Raw genomic sequence first — 16,608 nt, 5'->3', positions numbered from 1 at the left:
GTACTTATTTATAAGTGGACAGTGAACCGCTGAAATAAGCAGTTCCTCAGTTACTTTGAGCTCAGTCCTTTCACGGTATCTCTGATGTTAACCAGTGAGCAAATAAGATGTTAGTCTAACGTAAAGACAGACCTCAAGAATAAATGGAAATCATGTTGCTTTTGGATTAATAACAGACCCAATAGCATTTTGGCCAGCGCTGAAGCAGCATAATGAAGAAGGTTAACAGCTGTGTGTGGAATAAAGGAAGCCTCCGAGTGCATCAAAAACTTGCCCAAGGCGAGTTGCACCTTCTGCTCTTCCAGGATGCTTTCCCCACTACTCTACCCTCTCCCTCTCCCCATGTCTCCATCCACCAAACCACTTTGAGATCCTCCTGAAACACTGTCCCTGCCCAGAAACCACCAGCAACCCAAGGGCCACCTGATCCTCCCTGCCAGCAGCTCCATGTTGAACATGTCCACTGACGTTTAGATGAGGACCAGCAGCTAAAAGCTGCACAGTTTTGTGGTGTCTCTATGAGAAGGCAAATTAACTTACTGTAGAACAAAAGACAAAGTTGCTGGAAAAGCTCAGCAGGTCTGGCAGCATCTGTGAAGAAAAAGACAGAGTTAATGTTTCGGGTCCGGTGACCTTTACTCTAGATGTTTCTCAATGGAAACCTGTTCTGAGTTACAATTGACTCGTGCAATAAAACATGTAACTTCTTAGAAAGCAAGCATATGTTTAGTTTTTCTTCTTACCATAATGCCACATTGTGTCTCCTTCCTACTCTCTTTTGTAAAGCTTTTTCATCTGCGATGAGGTTAACCCTAACTGTGTTACAAACCATACCCAATCCACATGAAATCTACTCTCAGGTCACTGACATTGTTGATTGGGACCCATCTGGAAAGTCCTGAGAAAAGACTTGAATTGACAGGTGTCTAAATTTGTTGGTTTTGCTTCCAAATCTTTTGTAAATTATTGTAACTTCAGTGACGGGCAGAGGAAATGCTACAAATTACAACATCTGTATGAACGACGTAAGAGTTAGATCCCCCTGCCTCAATCTCATCAGCATAGAGATGGTTAAACCTAGTTGTAGAGTCATAGTCTTAGAGTTATACAGCATGGAAGCAGTCACTTTAGTTTAATCAGTTCACGCTGAATAATCCCAAACTAAACCAGTCCCACCTGCCTGCTCCTGGCCCATTTTCCACCAAACGTTTCCTATTCATATACTTATCTATGTGTCTTTTAAACATTGTAAGTATGCCCACATTCACCACTTCCTCAGGAAGTTCATTCTACACGTGAACCAGCCTCTGTGTAAAAATTTATACCTCATGTGGTTTTTAAATCTCTCTTTGCACCTTAAAAATGAGCTCCCTAGTCCTGAAATCCCCCATTCTAGGGCAAAGGCAAGTACCATTAACCCTGTCCCCCTCATGATTTTATAAATCCCTGTAGGGTCATCTCTCAACCTCCTACACTCCAGTGAAAAAATGTTCCAGTTTATCCAGCCTTTTTAACTCAAACCTTCCAAAACTGGCAACATCCTGGTAAACGTCTTCTGGACACTCTCTAGCTTAGCAATATCCTTCTTGTAACTGGGTGACCAGAACTGGTCACAGCACTCCAGTAGAGGCCTCAACAACATCCTTAAAGTCAAACTGACTTAGATCAATTAGTTGAGTGCCTGATGTGACTCTCTCGGTTAACCACTGCTAAGATATTAAGGGAAATTCACCTTGTTCCTTTTTTCTGTTCTGTCAGGAGTGCTGTAGCACAACTATTTTTGTACCAACTTAGACCATAAGATATAGGAGTGGAAGTAAGGCCAAATTCTGCCCATCAAGTCCACTCCGCCATTTAAATCATGGCCGATGGGCATTTCAACACCACTTCCCTGCACTCTCCCCGTAGCCCTTGATTCCTTTTGAGATCAAGAATTTGTCGATCTCTGCCTTGAAGGCATCCAACGTCCTGGCTTCCACTGCACTCTGCGGCAATGAATTCCACAAGCCCACCACACTCTGGCTGAAGAAATGTCGTCTCATTTCAGTTTTAAATTTACCCCCCCAATTTTAAGGCTGTGCCCACGGGTCCTAGTCTCCCCACCTAACGGAAACAACTTCCTAGTGTCCACCCCTTCTAAACCATACATTATCTTGTAAGTTTCTATCAGATCTCCCCTCAACCTTCTAAACTCTAATGAGTACAATCCCAGGATCCTTAGCCATTCATCATACGTTAAAACTACCATTCCAGGGATCATCCGTGTGAATCTCTGCTGGACACGCTCCAGGGCTAATATGTCCTTCCTGAGGTGGGGGGCCCAAAATTGGACACGGTATTCTAAATGGGGCCTGACTAGAGCCTTATAAAGCCTCAGAAGCACATCACTGCTTTTATATTCCAACCCTCTTGAGATAAACGACAACATTACATTCGCTTTCTTAATTACGGACTCTACCTGCAAGTTAACCTTTAGAGAATCCTGGACCAACACTCCCAGATCCCTTTGCACTTCTGATTTGTGAATTTTCCCACCGTTTCGAAAATAGTCCATGCCTGTATTCTTTTTACCAAAGTGCAAAACCTCACATTTCCTCACATTGAATTTCATCAGCCATTTCCTGGACCACTTTCCTAAACTGTCTAAATCTTTCTGCAGCTTCCCCACCTCCTCAGTACTACCTGCCTGTCCACCTATCTTCGTATCATCGGCAAACTTCGCCAGAATGCCCCCAGTCCCTTTATCCAGATCATTAATGTATCAGGTGAACAGCTGCGGCCCCAACACTGAACCCTGTAGGATACATTCCCATTCTGAAAAAGAGCCTTTTATCCCAACTCTCTGCCTTCTGTCAGACAGCCAATCCTCAATCCAAGCCAGTAGCTCACCTCGAACACCATGGGCCCTCACCTTGCTCAGCAGCCTCCCGTGAGGCATTGTATCAAAGGCCTTTTGGAAGTCTAGATAGATAACATCAGGGTTTCCCTGGTCTAACATACTTGTTACCTCTTCAAAGAATTCTAACAGGTTTCTCAGGCACGACCTCCCCTTACTAAATCCATGCTGACTTGTTCTAATCTGACCCTGCACTTCCAGGAATTTAGAAATCTCATCCTTGAAAATGGATTCTAGAATTTTACCAACTACTGAGGTTAGGCTAATCGGCCTATAATTTTCCATCTTTTGCCTTGATCCTTTCTTAAACAAGGGGGTTACAACAGCAATTTTCCAGTCATCTGGGACTTGCCCTGACTCCAGTGACTTTTGAAAGATCACGACCAAAGCCTCCGCTATTTCCTCAGCCACCTCCCTCAGAACTCTAGGATGTAGCCCATCGGGGCCAGGAGATTTATCAATTTTTAGACCCTTTAGCTTTTTTAGCACTTTCTCTTTTGTAATGCCTACCATACTCAACTCTGCCCCCTGACTCTCCCTAATTGTTGGCATACTACTCATGTCTTCCACTGTGAAGACTGACGCAAAGTACTTATTAAGTTCTTCAGCTATTTCCTTATCTCCCATCACTAGCCTTCAGGCATCAATTCAGAGTGGCCCATTGTCTACTTTTGTCTCTCATTTGTTTCTTATGGATTGAAAGAAGCTTTTACTATCATTTCTAATATTACTGGCTAGCCTACCTTCATATTTGATCCTCTCATTCCTTGTTGCTCTCTTTGTTATCCTCTGTTTGTTTTTGTAGCCTTCCCAATCTTCTGATTTCCCAGTGCTCTTGGCCACTTTATAGGCTGTCTCTTTTTCTTTGATATATTTCCTGACTTCCTTTGTCAGCCATGGCTGTCTCATCCCACCCCGGATAATCTTTCTTTTCTTTGGGATGAACCTCTGTACTGTGTCTTCTATTACACCCATAAACTCCTGCCATTGTTGCTCTACTGTCTTCCCCGCTAGGCTCTGCTTCCAGTCGATTTTCGTCAATTCCTCTCTCATGCCCCTGTAATTACCTTTATTTAACTGTAACACCATTACATCCGATTTTGCCCGCTCTCTTTCAAACTGCAGACTGAACTCTACTATATTATGATCGCTGCCTCCTAAGTGTTCCCTTACTTTAAGGCCTTTTATAAAGTCTGGCTCATTACATCGCACTAAGTCCAGAATAGCCTGCTCCCTTGTGGGCTCCATCACAAGCTGTTCCAAAAAGCCATCCTGCAAACATTCCATGAATTCTCTTTCTTTGGCTCCACCAGCAACATTATTCACCCCGTCCACCTGCATATTGAAGTCCCCCATGATCACCGTGGCCTTGCCTTTCTGACATGCCCTATTTATTTCTCGGTACATCTTGCGCCCCTGGTCCTGATCATTGTTAGGAGGTCTGTACATAACTCCCATTGTAGTTTTTTTGCATTTGTGGTTCTTCTATTCCGCCCACACAGACTCCACATCCTATGACCCTATGTCATTTAGTGCCATAGATTTAATGCCATTCTTAACTAACAAGGCAATCCCGCCCCCTCTGCCCACCTCCCTGTCTTTTCGATATGTTATGAATCTTTGGATGTTTAACTGCCAGTCCTGTGCTCCCTGCAATCATGTCTCTGTGATGCCTACCACATCATAATCATTCGAGAGGATTTGTGCTGTTATTTCATCCACTTTGTTGCGAATACTACGAGCATTTAGATAAAGTGTCTTAATGCTAACTTTCTTATCATTATTAGAGAGGTTGGAAATCCCAAGATGTCTTAAACTATCCTTCCTTTTTGCTGTATTCCTAGTCTGCCTCAAGCTTAAATCCACCTGTACACATACTATCCTGATCGTTATCTTTCCATTTAACTCCATACTCCCTGTCACTTTCACTTTCCCTTCCCCGACTCAGAAGTTTAAAGTCCTACTGACCACCCTATTTAACCTTTTCGCTCGAACACTGGTTCCAGATCGGTTCAGGTGGAGACCGTCCCATCGGTACAGATCCCCCCCCGGTTCCAAAACTGATGCCAATGCCCCGTGAAATGGAATCCCTCTTTCCCACATCAATCCCTTAGCCACGTGTTTACTTCCCTAACTTTCTTTTCCCTGTGCCAATTAGCACGTGGCTCGGGCAGTAATCCGGAGATTATGACCCTTGAGGACCTGTACTTCAATTTCCTGCCTAGTGCTTGATAATCCCTGTTCAGGTCCTCTCCCCTAGCTTTGCCGATGTTGTTAGTCCCAACATGGACCACAACAACTGGATCCTCCCCCTCCCGCTCCAATATCCTTTCAACCCGGTCGGAGATGTCCTGTACCCTGGCACCAGGCAGGCAACACACCATGCGGGATTCCTGATCCGGCTTGCTTAGGATACAATCTGTCTCCCTAATTATAGAATCCCCTATAACAACTACCTGTCTTTTTGCTCCCCCCTCTTGAATGACCTTCTGCACCACGGTGCCAATGTCAGCTGGCTCATCCTGTCCACAGTCCTTTTCCTCATCCGTACAGGGAGCAAGAATCTCATACCTGTTGGCCAAGGTCAAGGGCTGAGGCTCCTGCACTCCTGAACTCTGAATCCCCATACCTGCCACACTTACAGTCACACCTTGTCCCTGGTCACTTAAATAGCAAATTACTGTGACTGCTCTTCAATTTCTGTTTACATCCCCCTCAAAATAGAAGTCCATTTTCACTTAACAATCCCTCCGCCATCATCATAGCAATTGTTTTCCTGCAGATCACAACTGTAAAATGACCTGAGTTTGACTTTCACATTCTCTGTAAAGGGTGCAGTTTCACTGTTTAAAAAGGAACAAAATGACAGAAAGGAATAAGATGTTTTTAAACTCTGATAAGAGTTCAAAGTTGATTTGAAGAAATGTGCAGTACAGCTTAGCCAACGGAGTGGAATGGAAGATCCTAGGTTTGATTCCCAGTCAACACTGACCTGATTCTCACAAGGAAATGTTATTGCAGCTGTATTCAGTGTCCCTGGGATAGAGAAGAACTATGCAAAGTCTTCAGTTCAATGAAAGTGAGTTGGAGTACAAGGCCCTCAGTACCATGGTCAATAGTCGTATTTAAGAACAGTCACTTGGTATATCACGAAACCAGTTTCTGTTGATGCCTATTTAAGGAGAAGGGGAAGGACAAAGATTAGTCAGGTTTGTGTGGAATTGGAGAACGATAGTCTGTGGGGACTACATTTAATTTCACAGTAACAAATTGAAACTTAGGCTAAATTGAGCGTAAAGTAAGATTCTGTGTTCAGAGGAATAAGAAATAATGGAAAAATTGTATCCTTACTGGTGAAACGAGAAGTGTAATGAGAAGTGTTAAGTCACCGCAGAGGTTTAATTCCTTTGTATAAATTGCTGTCATTAGCAGTTTGTCATCAATTAAGTTATAAAAGCTTTAAGGCCTACCATTCCAAAATCCTCCAAATGATGCTATGTGGTAAGAGATATAGAGGGCTCTTTTCCCCAGTTGGTGACTCTCAGGTGTAAGTATCTGTGTTGTGTTCCTCTCCCAACTTTAAACAAATATTAAATCATTTAATTGAACTGGCTTAGCACCTATTTAAATAAAGTACACAGATATGAGCGTTTATACACAGGCTTTGCTGATCAGAAAACTGTTACGATCCACTTAGACACCAGTAAACTTTATAAAGGTATTTGAAAGGATCAAATAATATTTCAAGAATTTTTCTCTGACAAACAAACAAAAGCAACTTTGTCCAGGAGGCAGCTTATAGTTTAAGTTACCGTCCAGAAATTGTCCACTTAGTTTTTAACACAACTAAAACTCCTTTATCCCTGATGAAGAGTCATCTAGACTCGAAACATTAGCTTGCCCACCACCCTCCCCACCATGGATGCTGTCTGACCTGCAGTGATCTCCTGCAGCGTTTTTGGTTTTCAGCGCAGATTCCAGCATCCGCAGCAATTTGCTCCTAAAAATAACTTAAAATCCCTACAGTGTGGAAACAGGTGTGTCAGCCCAACGAGTCCATTCTGACCCTCAGAGCATCTCACCCAGACTATCCCTATAACCCATCTAATCTACACACGCCTGAACACTATGGGCAATTTAGCACAGCCAATCCACCTAGCCTGCACATCTTAACCCACGCAGACATGGGGAGAATATGCAAACTCCACACAGACAGTCACCAGAGGGTGGAATCGAACCTGGGCCTGTGGTGCTGTGAGGCTGTAGTGCTAACCATTGAGCCCCCGGGCTGCCCCTTCTACTTGTTATGCTTCCATATACACTAAGTAAGCACTTCATTCTCCAGAACCCAGCTCGAAGTTACTCTCAGCTCCCCATGGCTTAAATCCTCTTTCCTTTCCCAACCAGGTAACTTTTGATCCTGGAACATTTTTGCATTAAAAGGCTCACATTATGTGCTTACTTGCATTATAGGGAGATGTCTCTTCCTAACCCAAGCTTGGCAAATGTTCTAACCTTCTCTAATTCTTCCAGAACTTCAGCTCCACAAACTCCGTGTAAGTTCCTACTGGCACTTTGCATGGTGACCAACAGAGTCAGAGTGCTCTCTGGTCTAGCATATGCCTGGCTGCCTCTGAATTCCTGCTGTCTCTCGGATTCTTATAGAGTTATTCAGCGATTCAGCTAGAAGAGTGTAACCAAATATCACAATGGTTTCTGATTGATTTTCCTTCTCCAAAACACCTCTCCATGGTAAGATGAATCACACAGGGTTGCATCCAGATAGGAAGGCTACTTAGTTATTTTCTAGACCCCCAACTCCATTCTGTCATGGAATCAAACAAGCAGTTTAAAAGTAGACTCATCTATAAAGTCTGATATTCATAGCACCTCCCTGTGAGACTTGGAATCTAGCCATCTGTCCAATCACTTCTGTAATTGACTGTAGGTGTCCAGCACTTTCTCTGACTAAGTCAATTTGAAGCCCCTTGACTGCATAACCAACAAGACTTACGGCCAGGCTGCGTTTGGAACAGGTCTCATGATCCAAATCAATGTTCCACCTTGCCTTAACTTAAATAAACAATGCCAAAGCATAACTATCTTAGTGACATTGTATTGATAACTAAAAAAAAACCTTTTTTTTTAAACTGCCTGGAAATATTGAACTGTTGATTCACAATGTAATTGTGAACTAAAGGAATTCTCGATATTCGAGCAAGATTACTTTGTTTTGAATCCATCTTATTTTTGTAATTGTATTTTGTTTTTAAGGTGTGGCTGAAGTGATTGTCCTGGTTGGTGGTCGCCAAATGATCGGAATGAGCCAACGTGATCTCACAGCCGTCAGCTGCTTTAACCCCCAGAACAACAAATGGTACCCATTAGCCAGTCTACCGTTCTATGACAGGGAATTTTTCAGTGTTGTCAGTGCAGGCGACAACATCTATTTGTCCGGTAAATTTTTGTTTAATGCCTGATATCCTATTTGTGTTCCTAATTCATGTATTTGTCTTGTATGGATATCTTTGTCCATGTAGAATCGATATTCCACAAGCTTTCAGACAAAACAATAGATCTCGGACAATACAATTCATCTCATGAGCCTTCAAGTTTGACTTCTAAGTAAGGAATAGCACAAGACTGAACTTTTGGGACTTCTTACAACAGGAGTTCACATAAACCTAACTTTAAATGGTTAAGTAATTTTTTAAGTTGCCTGGGGGGAGAAAAGGAAAATCAATGCCAAAATGTCAGTGCAATAGACTGTGGTTAAACTGTGAAAATTGCATCTTCTTCTGAAGTTCATTCAACCTAAAGATTTTCCTGTTTGTTTTTTTTTAAATGGAAGCCTATGTGTAAAGAGCAGGGAAGTGGAAGTAATTGGATAGCTCTTTAAAATTGCTGACAAAGGTTTGGTGGGTCAAATGGCTACCAATGTGCTATAAGTTTCTACAATAAAGCTAATCAGCAGAAGTAGTTGCATGTTGAACGAGGAACAACACACTGGATGTTTCAGCTGCAGGCAGGTGGACCCACAACTTCCTTCTTAGCTTCTAATTCACAAGTCAAACATTAACCCATCCAAGTGCTGTTGTCTTGTTCAGCCCTTTGAGGATCTGTGATGTTTAGTAGTGTTCCAGCTGGTGTACAGATAAGATTTTTCCATGCCCAGAACATTCTGTTGCAAATAGGGAGGCACCATGGATGATTGCCTTTCGGAAAAATTACTGCCCAAAAATTTTCTCTCTGTGTGCCCTCTTTCTGCATTCGATAAGAGCCCATTTTTGTAGAATGCTTGACTGTTTTATTTGGTTAGAGTAAATGTGGTACCTTGGGCAGTGACATTAGACAATTAAATGTTTGCCTTCATTGCTCAGACCTTTGAGTATAGAAGTTGAAATGTTACGTTGAGGTTGTACAGGACGTTGGTGAGGCCTTTTCAGGGCCGTTTATTCTTTACACAGAGAGTGGCTCATGTTTGGAATAAACCTCCAGAGGAAGTGGTGGATGTGGATACAGAAACAACATTTAAAAGACATTTAGATAAGTGCATCTAGAAGAAATAATTTGAGGGATATGGGCCGTGCACGGACAGATGGGACTAGTTTAGTTTGGGATTATGGTCGGCATAGACTGGTTGGACCAAAAGATCTGTTTCCATGTTACATGACTCTATACATCTTCAGGTTGCTCTCAACTTAGTACAAATCAGTATTCTTTTATCTATTTAGTGTAGCAAAAATAATGTTCAAACTATTGTCTTTCATTTCAATCAATAAACACAAACAGTATTGCCTTTAATTCTCCTTAGTTTTGAACACACATCCTCCTGGCAATCACTCCACAGTGTATATCCCCATCCATGTGGATGAACGGTCCTGTCCGCAGTTACCTTACAGATGCCAAAGGCTGCTGCTATATGCCCCTTCCTTATATGACGAAGATCACACATGAGACCATGATAGACACACATCTCCCCTTTTGATTAATTTTTTTCTGCAAAACTGTAGAGCGTTTGATTCGAGCAGTACCATATCTTGAGTCAGTTTATAAATGACAATAAAAAAGTTATCTTTTAAAACCACGCTTTATTGTTTATTGGATTGCAGTGACCACAAATTATTTGTTGTATTTATGTGTATATTATCAAGTAGATTTCAAGAGGTAATTACTCAGCTGTGCAGTACCTTGGATCATGCTGTGCTCATGAAAAGGACTACATGAGTGTTCATTTTCATAGAATCCTTATTGCATGGAAACAGGCCATTTGGCCCAATGAGTCCACACCAACCCCCTGAAGACCATCCCAACCTCCCTTCCCTATTGTTGTAACCCTGCACGTCTGATGACTGATGCATCTAACCTACACATCCCTGGACACTGGGGTAATTTCCACACGGCCAATCCACCTAACCGGCACATCTTTGAATTGTGGGAAGAAACACAGGACACCCTGCAGAAACCCATGCAGTCACAGGGAGAATGTGTAAACTCCACACAGACAGTCACCCAGGGGTGAAATCGAATTCAGTTCATGGTGCTGTCAGGCAGCAGTGTTAACCAGTGAGCCACCCTGCAAATCTTATTGCTGAAAAGAAAAACACACAGCTGAAACCTTTAGCTTTACATTCATCAGGACAAGTGTAACAATGCCAAATTTCAAACCACCTCAATTATATATACTAGTGTGCTGGATGTGTACCTGGGGGAGTTTTTCTGCAAAGTGGTCACCCAGTCCACATCTGGTCTTACGACTGTAAAGGAGACTACGTTGTGAACAGTGAATACAATACACTAGATTGAAAGAAGTACAAGTAAAGCACTCCCTTCACCTGGAAGGTGTGTTCTGAGCTTTGGGCAGTGAGGAAGAAGGAGGTGAATGAGCAATCACTTTCAATTAGATTTGATTAGATTCCCTACAGTGTGGAAACAGGGCCTTCGGCCCAACAAGTCACACCGCCCCTTGAAGGATCCCACCCAGACCCATCCCCCTATAACCCACACACCCCTGAACACTATGGACAACTTAACGTGGCCAATCCACCTAGCCTGCACATCTTTGGACTGTGGGAGGAAACCGGAGCATCCGGAGGAAACCCACACAGACATGGGGAGAATGTGCAAACTCCACACAGACAGTTGCCCGAGGCTGGAATTGAACCTGGGTCCCTGGCGCTCTGAGGCTGCAGTGCTAACCACTGAGCCACCGTGCCGCCCCCTGCGGTTGCATGGGAAGATGCCATGGGGGGGGTGGGAGGAAGTGATAGAGGAACATGCTGATTAGTTGGCCAGTTGGCTTTGATTTAGTTATCCTTGGTTACCTGTGCTTTCTCACTGGCAATCAACACCCTTTTCTGCTGTAGTAAAAAATTATTACGGTCACTTGAAATTTGGTATTTTTGCTTTTGTCCTGATGAATGCAAGACAAAGCTTCGGCAACACACATCGCAACTTCTGTACTGCCAAGAGACTGTAATTTATTATTTCATATTCAGGTTGTAAACCAGGAAGTAGAATATTGGGAATGCAATTTCCAGGTTGAGTTGTTCATACTTTCCAAATAAATCCTTCCCAGCTTAATCAATTCAAAAGTACTGTTTAGAAACTGAAGGTGGAAAATAATCTGAAATCCAAGCATGGTGGAGCTAAGCAGCATTCTTTGTCCATCTCTAGCCTTACCATATATTTGCAGTACACGTTACTGCCACATTATTATTAAACCCCAATTTGTGCATTAATGTTCTAACCAGAAAGATACCTGCATCCTTACTTAGTCTGGCATAAACACAGTCAAATGATTGACATGTTCTCAGGACTATTCCTTTGCCAGTGTTTCTTCCATTCAAGAACATAAAATTACTGACATTTTCTGTTTGTCCACACAAGTGTGTTCACTCACTCTAACACACACACAGACACACACACACATAGAGACAACACACAGACAGCCACACACACACACTTCTATTCATTCATAGACTTTGCCAATAATAAAGGTTTTTTTTACCTGCAGCCTACACACAAGACCCCTTTTACTTGTTATTTTGATTTGTAGTTTCCTAACGTGACATTAATGACGTTAATGATATATTTACTATTCAGCATATTTAATGCTGATGTTAAATTTTGACATTTAAATTCATTTTTTCATCACTTGCCTACAGTGAGCAGTTCTGAACCTTATTAGAAGATATAGATCCCATGCTAAAACAAACTCGGTAATAAATTAAAAATCGATTATATGCAATCTGAACTTTTAAGCACAGGATGTGTTATTACAGACTGTATCACTTCAGGCCAGGATCCTTTGGCATATTTGCCATGTCCTTCACTGATTTTAACTGCCAGTATTGAAGTAACCTTAATACAGACTCCATTGATTTCAGCTGTTAGATTTGGCAATGGCTCTGTTTCTTGATTTAATTCGTCACAGTCCTACCTGGAAGTGTCAAATCAAAAGACATACACTGCAAATCCTGGAGAAATATAAGGATTTGAAAATTAACTTTGTGGGGTATCAATGTCAATGTGATGAGTCACATTTCTTTGTCTTAAAAATAATACTCAGTAACAGTGAAGATTTTAACCAGATTTTCTTAATTGACAGCAGCCTGTGATTATAACCTTTTGTTTTAGAAATTGGTTTCATTTTAAATAAAATCTTGCATGTAGTGAACATCCCAGTCACCATATTGTTTCATATCCTGGTACCCCAAAGAGCTTTAATGAGTTTGCTAGATCCACATTATTGCCAGGATATACACTTCCTGGCCAGCCTTAGGAATTAGAATTAGCTGCTCACCAGGAGTCCAGTTGAGCTGCCTACATGGCTACTTTCTGCTTCCTCAGGCATTTTCACAATGAGATGTGCAGCACCTGCTGTTTGGCAGACAGCCGAAAGTGCCTGGTGGTCTTTCAGTCAGGTTGTTCTAGCAGGTCTGGGGTCTAGAATCATAGAGTTGTATAGCACAGAAACAGACTCTTTGGTCCAACTCATCCACAAATTAATCAAGTCCCATTTGCCAGCTTTTGGCCCATATCCCTCTAAACCCATCCGATTCATGTACCCATCCAAATGCCTCTTAAATATTGTAATTGTACCAGTCTCCACCACTTCCTCTGGCAATTCACTCCTGACATGCACCATCATCTGTGTTAAAAAGTTGGCACTTAGGTCCCTTTAAATCTTTCCCCTCTCTTCTTAAACTTATGCCCCTCAGTTTTGGACTCCCCTACCCTGGGAAAAAGAGCTTGGCTATTCACCCTGCCCATATCCCTCGTGATTTTATAAACCTCCAAAAGGTCAAATTTTTCTGAAGAAGGGCTCTAGGCTGAAACGTCAGCTTTCCTGCTCCTCTGATGCTGCCTGGCCTGCTGTGTTCATCCAGCTCTACACCTTGTTATCTCAGATTCTCCAGCATCTGCAGTTCTTACTACCTCTAGAAGTGGTCCAACTGGGAGCATTGCGAGAGGAGACAAGAGATCTCAATGTGTGAATGATATCCGAGTGTGAAGAGCCCAGTAAACAGCCAGTGTGGCAAATGCCTCAAAAGACTAAGTACTTAATATCGGAGTTTTACATCAGAAACAGTGGCATTCTCAGTAGGAGTCACTGAGTCTAACCCTGCACCAGGGAGAGCATGGAAATGTTATGTGCTAAAGTATTCTACAAAATAGTTGCTGAACCTGTAGTTAACTATCAGCAGAAGGGGATTTATGACTGACAGTCACGCCAACGCTTACTACGTCATAAACCTTCGTAAAAATTGCATGCATCTCCTCTGAACAAGACAATAGTAACATTTACATACAGGAATATAAAATCATAGTATTATAATATGGATGGAGACGTCCACAATTCCTAATCCAGTTGAAAATGTTTGAAAACCATTGTGTTGGACTTCAACTTACTTCCAGAATAGTGTAAAAGTGGATCTGAGGATTCTCGGTTTGTGGTGTTAGGATGATTTTCCAGCATGCATCAAAGTACAGGGATGTCCATGTCAATCCTCTGACATTTTGAATGTTTCGTTATTTTTTGAAAAAAAAATCATCATTAAGGAAATTCATTTGTTGAAGATTTCTTTGTGTAAAAAGCAGATTATTTTTTAAGTAATAAAGTGTGAAGCTGGGTGAACACAGCAGGCCAAGCAGCATCTCAGAAGCACAAAAGCTGACGTTTCGGGCCTAGACCCTTCATCAGAGAGGGGGATGGGGTGAGGGTTCTGGAATAAATAGGAAGAGAGGGGGAGGCGGACTGAAGATGGAGAGAAAAGAAGATAGGTGGAGAGTAGAGTACAGGTGGGGAGGTAGGGAGGGGATAGGTCAGTATTACAAGAGAGTTGCAGTGGGAGAGCGATTCCCTGAGGTTGGTCCGGAGGGAAGAAGGTAACTTCTTCAGGTTAGGCATCCCTTTTCTTTTCTCTTTTCTCTCCATCTTCGGTCCGCCTCCCACTCTCTCCCTATTTATTCCAGAACCCTCACCCCATCCCCCTCGCTGATGAAGGGTCTAGGCCCGAAATGCCAGCTTTTGTGCTCCTGAGATGCTGCTTGGCCTGCTGTATTCATCCAGCTTCACACTTTATTATCTTGGACTCTCCAGCATCTGCAGTTCCCATTATCACTGATACAATTTTAACCTCACTGCAAAGCCTCTTCCAGGGATGCCTAACCTGAAGAAGTTACCCTCCTCCCTCCGGACCAACCTCGGAATCTCTCTCCCATTGCAACCCTCTTGTAATACTGACCTATCCCCTCCCTACCTCCCCACCTCTACTCTACTCTCTACCTATCTTCTTTTCTCCATCTTCAGTCCGCCTCCCCCTCTCTCCCTATTTATTCCAGAACCCTCACCCCATCCCCCTCTCTGATGAAGGGTCTAGGCCCAAAACGTCAGCTTTTGTGCTCCTGAGATGCTGCTGGGCCTGCTGTGCTCATCCAGCTTCACACATGGATTCTCCAGCATCTGCAGTTCCCATTATCACGTATTTTTTACGTATGCCCTTCAGTGAAGGCAGTGCAACTTTGCATCCAAGTGCTAGGAACACAATGACCATAGCCACAGAATCTGTACCTACCTTGAGAAGTATCTGTCATCTTCTGTAAATTTCCCTTTCACGATTTAGCCAAAATTAGAAAGTTGCTGAATAGATCAAAGTCAATTGTCAGTGTCTTAACAAGCTCTAATTCTGAATACATCCATGCCTGTGAGCATTGAGATGCTGATATCTTTCGTGAGTTTATGAAATAATTTGCTGTGAAATAAATGAGGTATCACAAAGTCTAGGGTTGCATTCAAACAGATGTACAATGCCTTCCAAAGAACTGTAAGCCAATTTGTATCACATATAGTTTTTAATGGAGCAGAACTAAAAATAATTGTAATAAAATCACCAGCGATAGAATTTGCATTTTGTTTCCCAGACAATCAAGATTGTCATAATTCTTTCTGACACTGAGTTCTTCTCTCATTGTCCTAGGTGGCATGGAATCTGGTGTCACACTTGCTGATGTCTGGTGTTACATGTCCCTTCTGGACAATTGGAACCTGGTTTCACGGATGACTGTCCCAAGGTGTCGACACAACAGCCTGGTGTATGATGGGAAAATTTACACACTCGGTGGCATTGGTGCCTCTGGGAATCTCAATCATGTTGAAAGGTAAAGTCAACATTCAGCTGAAATAATTGCTGGATGAAATTTACTCCCATGTAATTAGACAGTAATTAATGCTGGACAAAATAATTTCTTGTTGGCAATGTATTGCACTTCTAAAATGTGTAGCTATTTTAAACCACATTGTTTCCTTTAGTACTTCAATGCTAAGTTAAACTAAGAAACATAGAATATGGGAGCAGGAGGACGCCATTCGGCCCTTCGAGTTTCCTCTGCCATTCTTCACGATCATGGCTGATCGTTGAACTTAATAGGCTAACCCTGCTTTCTCCCCATAACCTTTGATTCCATTCGCCACAAGTGCCAAATCTTGTTGCTTCTTGAATACATTCAATGTTTTGACATCAACTACTTGCTGTGGTAATGATTTCCATAGGCTCACCATGCTTTGGGTGAAGAAATGTCTCCTTATCTCCATTTTACATCATCTACCCAAATCCTTATACTCTGAGCCCTGGTTCTGCATACACCCACCATTGGGAACATCCTCCCTGCATCTACCCTGTCTAGTCCCATTAGAATTTTGTAAGTCTGTATGAGATATCACCTCATTCATCTGAACTCTAGCAATAACAATCCCAACCTAGTCAATCTCTCCTCATACGTCAGACCCACCATCCCCAGAATCAGCCTGGTAAACATTTGCTGCACTCCCTCGAGAGCAAGAACATCCTTCCTCAGAAAAGGAGACCAAAACTGCACACACTATTCTAAGTGTGGCCTCACCAAGGCCCTGTACAACTGCAACAACACATCCCTGCTGCTGTATTCAAAACCTCTCGCAATGAAGGCCAACATACCATTTGCTTTCTTTCCCGCCTGCTGCACCTGCATGCTTACCTTCAGCAACTGCTGCACAGGGACACCCAGATCCTGCTGCACACTCCCCTTCTCCCAATTTACAGCCATTCAGGTAGTAATCTGCCTTCTTGTTTCTGCTTCAAAAGTGAAGAACCGCACATTTATCAAAATTATACTGCATCTACCATTGATTTGTCCAATCATTCAACCTGTCTGGATCAAGCTCGTCACAG

The 16,608-nt window shown here is 42.5% G+C and overlaps 1 protein-coding gene across 6 annotated transcripts in view; it reads left to right on the top strand.

Moving 5' to 3' along the window:
- Window positions 1–16,608, top strand: part of LOC125452825 (kelch-like protein 29) — a 371,153-nt gene that overhangs the window by 302,924 nt on the left and 51,621 nt on the right. For all 6 annotated transcript variants that reach the window (XM_059645636.1, XM_048531718.2, XM_048531717.2 and 3 more), the window contains 2 exons: window positions 8,171–8,353; window positions 15,379–15,559. In XM_059645636.1, the coding sequence (XP_059501619.1) occupies window positions 8,171–8,353; window positions 15,379–15,559 (364 nt within the window). The remainder of the gene's footprint in view (window positions 1–8,170; window positions 8,354–15,378; window positions 15,560–16,608) is intronic.

The sequence above is a fragment of the Stegostoma tigrinum genome, chromosome 4, assembly GCF_030684315.1.
Source record: "Stegostoma tigrinum isolate sSteTig4 chromosome 4, sSteTig4.hap1, whole genome shotgun sequence".
Classification (NCBI taxonomy): Eukaryota; Metazoa; Chordata; class Chondrichthyes; order Orectolobiformes; family Stegostomatidae; genus Stegostoma; species Stegostoma tigrinum.
Note: the sequence above shows the minus strand (reverse complement) of the source record. Positions and strands in the feature narration are given on the sequence as shown.